Source organism: Melozone crissalis, unplaced genomic scaffold (assembly GCF_028551555.1).
Source record: "Melozone crissalis strain CALT ecotype California unplaced genomic scaffold, PUWL_Pcris_2 ptg000016l_1, whole genome shotgun sequence".
NCBI lineage: Eukaryota > Metazoa > Chordata > Aves > Passeriformes > Passerellidae > Melozone > Melozone crissalis.
In genome coordinates this window covers 452,776-461,883 of record NW_026535794.1, presented here as the reverse complement: position 1 = coordinate 461,883, position 9,108 = coordinate 452,776, and the positions used below count along the sequence as shown (strand labels likewise).

The 9,108-nt window shown below is 68.5% G+C and overlaps 2 protein-coding genes across 10 annotated transcripts; one reads left to right on the top strand and one right to left on the bottom strand.

Annotated features, from left to right (window-relative positions):
- The first annotated feature begins 834 nt into the window (after positions 1 to 834).
- On the top strand, positions 835 to 6,378 carry AOC1 (amine oxidase copper containing 1). Its single transcript, XM_054273164.1, has 5 exons — positions 835 to 898; positions 1,839 to 3,382; positions 4,523 to 4,811; positions 5,779 to 5,911; positions 6,079 to 6,378. The coding sequence occupies exons 1-5, from the start codon at positions 879 to 881 to the stop codon at positions 6,355 to 6,357; spliced, it is 2,265 nt and encodes a 754-aa protein (XP_054129139.1). The 5' UTR covers positions 835 to 878; the 3' UTR covers positions 6,358 to 6,378.
- An 881-nt stretch (positions 6,379 to 7,259) lies between these two features.
- LOC128935143 (uncharacterized) lies at positions 7,260 to 8,950 on the bottom strand. 9 transcript variants are annotated; one of them, XR_008482926.1, is made up of 5 exons: positions 8,335 to 8,950; positions 7,742 to 8,136; positions 7,636 to 7,705; positions 7,499 to 7,566; positions 7,260 to 7,432 (listed from the first exon to the last, which is right to left on the bottom strand). XR_008482926.1 is itself a non-coding variant. In XM_054273179.1 (5 exons), the coding sequence occupies exons 1-5, from the start codon at positions 8,814 to 8,816 to the stop codon at positions 7,276 to 7,278; spliced, it is 1,299 nt and encodes a 432-aa protein (XP_054129154.1). In that variant the 5' UTR covers positions 8,817 to 8,950; the 3' UTR covers positions 7,260 to 7,275. The 9 variants fall into 9 exon arrangements, 4 of the variants coding, with proteins under 4 accessions (XP_054129154.1, XP_054129155.1, XP_054129157.1 ...); XM_054273179.1 differs by adding an exon at positions 8,199 to 8,214 and having other exon boundaries at positions 7,603 to 8,136; positions 8,293 to 8,950; XM_054273180.1 differs by adding an exon at positions 8,199 to 8,214 and having other exon boundaries at positions 7,603 to 8,068; positions 8,293 to 8,950.
- Between the last annotated feature and the right edge of the window lie 158 nt (positions 8,951 to 9,108).

The window sequence follows — 9,108 nt, the reverse complement described above, 5'->3', positions numbered from 1 at the left end:
AAAAATCACTTACCTTGGGACTTTTTTGGCGATTTCCAGCCACTCATTCCAGTTTTGGGGCTTTTTCAGGCACTCACTCCATTTCCAGGGCGGTCTAAAATCACTTACCCCTTTCTTTGCGTTTAAAATGATTTATGATGGGGTTTTTTTGGCTGTTCAAACCACCCATCCCACTCTGGGGGTATCGAAAACCCTAAACCCCATTTTTGGGGCTTTTCAGAGGATTTTCCTGGGGTTTCAATTGTTTGTAAAAGCACTTTGCCTCTTTTTCCTTTTTTTTTTTTTTTTTTTCTTTTAAAATGTCTTATCCCATTTTATTTTGCTTTTAAAACCACTTACCGCGGAGTTTTGGGTTTGTTACAGCCGCCGACGCCTCCTTTGTGCCTTTTTCACCCAATTTCCCTTTTCGGGGTTTTTAACCCCTTCACCCCGGGTTCGGAGGGAGGGGCGGTGGATGCGTTGCCATGGGAACGGGATGCAGCCGTGGAGTTTTTTGGGGGGGGGGGGGGGGGTGTCCAAGACCCCTTTCCATGCGGATCCGGGGGTCGGCGCCCCGTTCCCATGGCGACGGGCGGGCCGGGGACGCGTTGCCATGGGGACGGGATGCGGCCGTGGGATGGAGGCCGCGGGTCCGTTTCCCTGCGGGTTTTTTTGGGGGTGGGGGCGTCGGGGGCGCTGCTGGGAGCCCGAGGGGCTCCGGGGGGGGGCTCGGAGCGCCCCCGGCCCGCCCCACACCCCGCGGCTCCCGCGGCATCTCCCGGAATTCGATCGCTCCGAGCGGGGGGACAACGACCGGGCGGCCCCGGTGATCATTAACCCGCGGAGGGCGGGGCCGGACCGGGGTCGGTACCGGGGGTCCCTCCCGCGCCCCCCCGGCGATGCGGCGGAGAGAGCGAAGGTGCGGATTGGGGGTGCGGGGGACACAGCCCTGCAGGGACAGCGGGGACAGCGGGGACAGCGGGGACACGGCCCTGCCGGTGGCCTTGACCCCGGGCCGGCTCGGGGGGCGGGGAGGGGGTGGGGAGGGGGCGTCAGTGCCCCTGGGGGCGGGGAGGGGGGGTCAGTGCCCCAGAGGGGGGGACAGAGCCGCAGGGCTCGGCACAGAGCGGCAGCGCTGCTCGCACGGGGCGGCAGAGCCAGCGCGGGTGAGTGGGGGGCGCGGGGGGCTCCCTAAGGTGGGGGGGCCCCGACATTGGGGGTTCAGCAGCCGCAATGAGAGGGGGTTTGGGGGTGCTGAGGGGCTCCGGGCTGGGGGGAGGTTTTTTGAAGTCACCCCATGGTGTCCTCAGTTCCCCCGGGGTCACCCCATAGTGCGCCGTTTTTCGGGGTTCACTCCATGGTATCCTCAGGTTTTTGGGAGTCACTCCATGGTGTCCCCAGTTTTTTGAGGGTCACCCCATGGTGTCCCCATTTTTTGGGGGGGGTCACCCCAAGGTGTCCCCATTTCCCCTGGGGACATCCCACGGTGTCCCCAGTTTTTCGGGGATCATCCCATAGTGTCCTCAGTTTTTTGGGAGTCACCCTATGGTGTCCCAGTTTTTCGGGTGTCACCCCATGACGTCCCCAGTTTCTCGGGGTTCACCCCACGGTGTCCCCATTTCCCCATGGGACATCCATGGTGTCTCTGGTTTCCCTGGGGGTCACCCCAGGGCCCGCCTGTTTTTTCTGGGAGCTCTGCTCCTCCCCGCGGTGGTTCCAGTTGTGCTGGGGATCCCGCCTTGGCCCCCCCGGTTCTCCTGGGGGTCACCCCGCGGTCTCCCCGCTTTGCTGGGATCGCGGCACTGCTGGAGCGGGGGCGATGTGCTGACCGGCGCTGACCCCTGTCCCCGTGTCCCCAGGATGTGGCTGCCGGGGCTCCCCTGGGCTCTGGCCCTGCTGCTCACCGCGGCCGCCTCCGGCCCCTCGGCGGAGCCCGCGGACCCCGCGTCCATCTTCGCCGACCTGTCCCCGGCGGAGCTGCGGGCCGTGCGCGCCTTCCTGATGGAGCGGCCGGAGCTGGGGCTGTCCCCGAGCCGGGGGGGCCCCCTGGCCAAGAACTCGCTGTTCCTGGTGGAGCTGCTGCCGCCGCCCAAGCGCTCGGCGCTGCGCTTCCTGGAGCACGGCGGGGCGCGCCCGCGGCGCGAGGCCCGGGCCGTCATCTTCTTCGGGGCGCAGGCGGAGCCCAACGTGACCGAGCTGGCCGTGGGGCCGCTGCCGCGCCCCGCCTCCTACCGGGCGCTGCCGCCGCGGGGCGGCCGGGCCGTGCCCTTCTGGGCGCGCCCCATGACCCGCCTGGAGTACGAGCTGCTGCACCGGGCGCTGGTGGCCGCGCTGGCCCCGCTGGAGCCGCTGCTGCGCGAGGCCACCGGCTTCGGCTTCCAGAACTGCTCGGAGCGCTGCCTGACCTTCTCGGATGTGGCCCCGCGCGGGCTGGGCCCCGGCGAGCGCCGCACGTGGCTGGTGATCCAGCGCTTCGTCGAGGGCTTCTTCCTGCACCCCGCGGGGCTGGAGGTGCTGCTGGACCACCGGGACCGCGACCCGCGGCGCTGGGCCGTGCTGCGGCTCTGGTACAACGGGCGCTACTTCGGCAGCGTGCGGGAGCTGGCCGAGAGCCACGCGCGGGGCGCGCTGCCCCTGGCCCGCCTGCCCGAGCCCCCCGCCCGCCAGCTCTTCTCCAGCTACGAGCCCCGCGGGCGCTTCTCCGCCGGGACGCCCACGGACGCGCACGGCGCCAAGGTGTGCGAGCCGCAGGGCCGGCGCTACCGCCTGCGCGGCAACCGGCTGGAGTACGGCGGCTGGAGCCTGGCCTTCCGCCTGCGCTCCTCGGCCGGCCTGCAGCTCTTCGACGTGCGCTTCGACGGCGAGCGCGTGGCCTACGAGCTGAGCGTGCAGGAGGCCGTCGCCTTCTACGGCGGCCACTCGCCCGCCGCCATGCAGACCAAGTACATGGACGCGGGCTGGGCCATGGGCGCCTCCAGCTACGAGCTGGCCCGCGGCGTGGACTGCCCCGAGACCGCGGCCTTCCTGGACGCCCACCACCTGCTGGACGCCGACGGGCCCGTGCGCTTCCGCCGCGCCCTGTGCGTGTTCGAGCTGCCCACGGGCGTGCCCCTGCGCCGCCACTTCGACAGCGACTTCCAGGGCGGCTTCCACTTCTACGCGGGGCTGGAGGGGCGGGCGCTGGTGCTCAGGACCACCTCCACCGTCTACAACTACGACTACATCTGGGACTTCCTGCTCTACCCCAACGGCGTGCTGGAGAGCAAGGTGCACGCCACCGGCTACATCCACGCCACCTTCTACACGCCCGAGGGCCGGCGCTACGGCAGCCGCGTGCACAGCCACCTCCTGGGCAACGTCCACACGCACCTGGTGCACTACAAGGTGGACCTGGATGTCGCAGGTGAAGGCTCCCGGCGGCCCCTGGCCGTGGGAGGGTGATGGGAGAGGGCTGGACCCGCGGGGGGCTCCGGGGGCTCGGGTGCTTTGTTTCTGGAAGGGTGGTGTCACCTGGGTGTCACCCGCACCCCGAGATGGTGATCCCCTCCATGGTGGCATCTCTGCAGGGTCACACCCCTCCACGGTGGTGGGATCTCCCAGCCCTGGTGACATCTGGGGGGCTTCAGCCCTCTATGGCGTCTCTGCAGGGTCCCAGCCCCTCATGGGTGGTGGCATCTGCGTGGGGTCCCAGCCCCTCATGGGTGGTGGCATCTGCCTGGGGTCCCAGCCCCTCATGGGTGGTGGCATCTGCGTGGGGTCCCAGCCCCTCATGGTGGCATCTCTGTGGAGTCCCAGTCCCCCAGGGTGATATTTCCCGGGCCACATCCACGGTAGCATCTCCTGGTGCCTCAGTCCCTTGTGGTGGTGGTGGTGGTGGTGGCATCTCCAAGGTGTCTCCAGCCCACCATGGTGGCATCTCCAAGGTGTCCCCAGCCCACCATGGTGGCATCTCCTCAAAGGCCCTCCTCTCCATGCTGGTGTACCAAACTGGACCCCAACCCACCACGATGGCTTGGTTGTGGGGTCACAGCCTTCCATGGGGGTGGCATCTCAGCCCTCCATGTTGGTATCTCCATGAGGTCCCTATCCATGTCCATGGTGTCCCCCCTGATGTGTCCCACCCCTCCATGGTGACATGCCTGCTGTGTCCCACCATGGTGACACCTTGGCAGTGTCCCATCCCTCCATGGTGTCACCCCTGATGTGTCCCATTCCTCCACGGTGACACGCCTGTGGTGTCCCATCCCTCCATGGTGTCACCCCTGATGTGTCCCATTCCTCCACGGTGACACCCCTGTGGTGTCCCATCCCCCCATGGTGACATCCCTGCAGTGTCCCACCACGGTGACACCTTGGCAGTGTCCCATCCCTCCATGGTGTCACTCCTGCTGTGTCCCACCACGATGACACCTTGGCAGTGTCCCATCCCTCCATGGTGTCACCCCTCATGTGTCCCACCACGCTGACACCTCGGCGGTCCCACCCTCACCCCGGGTCGGGGCCGTGCCGCCGTGTCCCCCGCACCGACGCGCGGTCCCCGCAGGCTCCGGGAACAGCTTCGAGACGATGGACATCCGCTTCGAGAACATCTCGAGCCCCTGGAGCGCGGGCGCGCGCGTGGTGCAGCCGTGGCTGCACCGGGAGCCGCGGCGGCGGGAGCGCGAGGCCGCGCTGCCGCTGCACCGGCCCGCGCCGCGCTACCTGCTCTTCTCCAACCCGCGCCGGCGGAACCGCTGGGGCCACCGCCGCACCTTCCGCCTGCAGCTCAGCTCGCACGCCGGGCCCGTGCTGCCCCGCGGCTGGCAGGAGGAGCGCGGCGTCACCTGGGCCAGGTGAATGGGGGTGCGGTGCCACCAGGGTGTCACCTGCGGGGGCGCGGGGTCCCTGCCCTGGGCACACCGTCCTGGGGTGGCGCCTCGCCCTGCTGGCACCTCCCCGTGCTGCGCTGGAGATGGAGGGGGTTCCTGGGAGCTGGGGAACATCCAGAGCTGGGAGATCCTCCGGAGCAGCCCATGGGAGTTTGGGAAACTTCAGGGCTGAGGGAGCTGTTTGAGCTGGGGAACCCCTTTGGGAATTCGGGACACCCCGAGGCTGAGGGAGCTGTCAGAGATGGGGAACCCCTTTGGGAATTCGGGACACCCCAGGGCTGAGGGGGCTGTCAGAGATGGGGAACCCCTTTGGGAATTCGGGACACCCCAGGGCTGAGGGGGCTGTCAGAGATGGGGAACCCCTTTGGGAATTCGGGACACCCCGAGGCTGAGGGAGCTGTCAGAGATGGGGAACCCCTTTGGGGATTCGGGACACCCCAGGGCTGAGGGGGCTGTTGGAGCTGGGGAACCCCTTTGGGAATTCGGGACACCCTGGGGCTGAGGGAGCTGCTGGAGCTGGAGCAGCCCATGGCGGTTTGGGACACCGAGGGCTGAGGGGGCTGTCGGAGCTGGAGAACCCCCATGGGGGTTTGGGACACCCGGGGCTGTCGGAGCTGGAGAAACCCTGGAAGCCGAAGAGTCTCCAGGAGCTGTAAAACACCCTGAGAGATGAGGAAGCCCTGGAAATTGGAACCCCTCGAGATCTGGGGATCCTCGAGGATTGGGAAGGCCCTCAGGAGCTGGGGAGTCCCTCTGGGGACCTGGGGAGTCCCCCTGGACGTGGGGAACCCCTCAGGAGCTGAGGAGAGCACAAAGCTGGGGACCCCCGTGCCCCTTGCCAGCCCTGTGGGTGGCACCGGGAAGGGACCAGGGCAGGGGCGGGACAGGAACCCCCCGCCCCCAGGCTGACCCCACCCCTCACCTGCGGCAGGTACCACCTGGCCGTGACACGGCGCCACGAGAACGAGCCCAGCAGCAGCAGCATCTACACCCAGAACAACCCCTGGGACCCGCCGGTCACCTTCGAGAGCTTCATCCGTGACAACGAGACCATCGAGGACCAGGTGACACGCGGGGGGACCCTGGGCACGCGGGGCTGGTGGCTGCTGGGGGGTTCCATCCCCAGAGCGGGCCCATCTCCGGGGGTTCCCCAGCTCCCAGGGTCACCCCAGCTCCCACGGGGCACCCACGGTGCCGCTGACACCGCGCTGTGTCCCCCCCGTCCCCCCAGGACCTGGTGGCCTGGGTGACCGTGGGCTTCCTGCACGTGCCCCACGCCGAGGACATCCCCAACACGGCCACCCCCGGCAACGCCGTCGGCTTCTTCCTGCGCCCCTTCAACTTCTTCGGCGAGGACCCGTCGGTGGCGTCGCGGGCGCCGGTGATCGTGCGGCCCCTGGACCCGCCCGCCTGCTCCCGCCTGCACATCCAGCGCTGGACCCCGGCCAGCCCCGGGCCCTGCGTGGACCCCGAGCCCTTCACCTACAACGGCACCTACCGCGAGGTGTGACAGGACAGGGACAGGGGACACCGGCCAGCCCCGAGCCCTGTGTGCACCCCGGGCCCTTCACCTACAATGGCACCTACCGCGAGGTGTGACAGGACAGGGACACCGGCCAGCCCCGGGCCCTGTGTGCACCCTGAGCCCTTCACCCACAACGGCACCTACCGCGAGGTGGGACAGGGACAGGGACAGGGGACACCGGCAGGGCCGGGCCGTGCGCCGCAGGACAGAGGCGGCACAGGCGGTGTCACCTCCCCAGCCCCGGCACCACGGGGACGCGGTGCCACCGGGGCGTGGGACATGTCACACCGTGTCACACGCTGCCACGGGCCAGGCCCAGCACAGGCGGTGTCACCTCCTCTGGCCCCGGAACCGTGTGGCACCCGAGGGACACTGGGACACTGCGGTGCGGGATGTGTCACACTGTGCCACCTGTCAGGATCAGTAAAGGCCATGCCAACCTTTCCACCACCATGCGGGTCATTGGTGCCACCAGGACACCGGGCTTTGGGACACTGCACAGCGTCACACACAATGTCACAGTGTCACACAGTGCCAGTAAAGGCAATGTCACCTCCTCTGTTGGCACTGGCACCATGAGGACACTGGTGCCACCAGGACACCATGGCACAGCTCACGTCACATTGTGACATATGGTACCCTCCACTGGGCCCAGTAAAGGTGATGCCACCCCTTCTGCCACCACAGTGTCACAGGGACGCCACGGTGTGGGACATGTCACACGATGCCGTGTGCTGGGCTCAGTAAAGGTGATGTCACCTCCCCTGTCCCCGTGTCTCTGCCAGTGCTGTGGCCCAACCCGTCCCCAGTGTCACAGCGTTCAACCACGGTGACACCCGAGGCCACTGTCCCTCCCGCCAGCCCGCAGGAGGTGACACACAGAGCCGGGGGTCTCTGTCTGGTTTATTGGGGGCACCTACGCGGGGGTGACATGCAGGGGTGACACGGGACAAACACAGCACACGCTACGGGGCGGCCGGGCCATGCGGCCCCTGAGCCCTGCGTCCCCTCCCTGGGAGGGGTGACACTGCCGTGTGTCCCCTCGCTGTGCGGGGTGACACTGCCGTGTGTCCTCTCCCTATGCGGGGGTGACACTGCCATGTGTCCCCTCCCTGTGCGGGGTGACACTGCCGTGTGTCCCCTCGCTGTGAGGGGGTGACACTGCCGTGTGTCCCCTCGCTGTGCGGGGTGACACTGCCGTGTGTCCCCTCCCTATGCGGGGGGGGTGACACTGCCGTGTGTCCCCTCGCTGTGCGGGGTGACACTGCCGTGTGTCCCCTCCCTATGCGGGGGGGTGACACTGCCGTGTGTCCCCTCGCTGTGCGGGGTGACACTGCCGTGTGTCCCCTCCCTATGCGGGGGGGGTGACACTGCCGTGTGTCCCCTCGCTGTGCAGGGTGGGGGCTCGGGGACGCACGGCCCGGCCGGACGGGGGTGGGGGGCACACGGAGGGTCCCGACCCTCCCTCAGCCGGGCCGTCCCTGGGGACACGGGGGGCACACACGGAGCCACCGGGCCCCGCAGCCACCGGGGGGACACGGCGGGGACACGGGGGCACACACACACACACACACACACACACACGGACGGGGGGGCAACACGCGTGTCCCAGCGCAGCGGGACCCCCCCAACACACGCGTGACATCCTGGGACAGGAGCCGGGGACACAACTGTGCACACCTGTACACGCACACACCTGTGCACGCCTGTGCACACACACACCTGTGCACGCACACACCTGTGCACGCCTGTGCACACACACACCTGTGCACACCTGTGCACGCACACACTTGTGCACACCTGTGCACACACACACCTGTGCACACCTGTGCACGCACACACCTGTGCACGCCTGTGCACACACACACCTGTTCACGCACACACCTGTGCACGCCTGTGCACACACACACCTGTGCACACCTGTGCACGCACACACTTGTGCACGCCTGTGCACACACACACCTGTGCACGCACACACCTGTGCACCCCCCCGCCGCCCCGGGGCTCGGGGAGCAGCACGAGGAGGAGGAGGAGGAGGAGGAAGAGCAGCACAGTCTGACAGCCCGGGGCAGGGCCCGGGTGAGGCGGGGATCGGGGGGGTCCCCGAGCTCCCCCCCGGCCGCCGGTACCGAGGGCAGTGTCCGTGGGGCCGGAGCCCCGGTGGGCCGGGCCCGGGAGGGCTCTGGGCACCCTGGGCTGGGGGCTCTGTGTGCCCCCATTGCGGGCTCAGGGGTCCCAGGGCTGGGGGCTCTGTGTGCCCCCATTGCGGGCTCAGGGGTCCCAGGGCTGGGGGCTCTGTGTGCCCCCATTGCGGGCTCAGGGGTCCCAGGGCTGGGGGCTCTGTGTGCCCCCATTGCGGGCTCAGGGGTCCCAGGGCTGGGGGCTCTGTGTGCCCCCATTGCGGGCTCAGGGGTCCCAGGGCTGGGGGCTCTGTGTGCCCCCATTGCGGGCTCAGGGGTCCCAGGGCTCTGCACGTCCCACGGCCTGGGCTCTGGGGGTCCCACATGCTGGGGACAGGGGTCCTGTGGCTCCGGGGGTCCCACGTTCCGGGGCTGGGGGTCCCAGGGCTCCGGGGGTCCCGGGCGGAGGCGTCCTGGGCTCTGGAGGTCCGGGGGTCCGGGGGTCCCCCGTCCTGGGCTCGGGGGTCGCACACTCCGGGGCTCCGGGGGTCCCCCGTTCTGGGCTCGGGGGTCGCACACTCCGGGGCTCCGGGGGTCCCCCGTTCTGGGCTCGGGG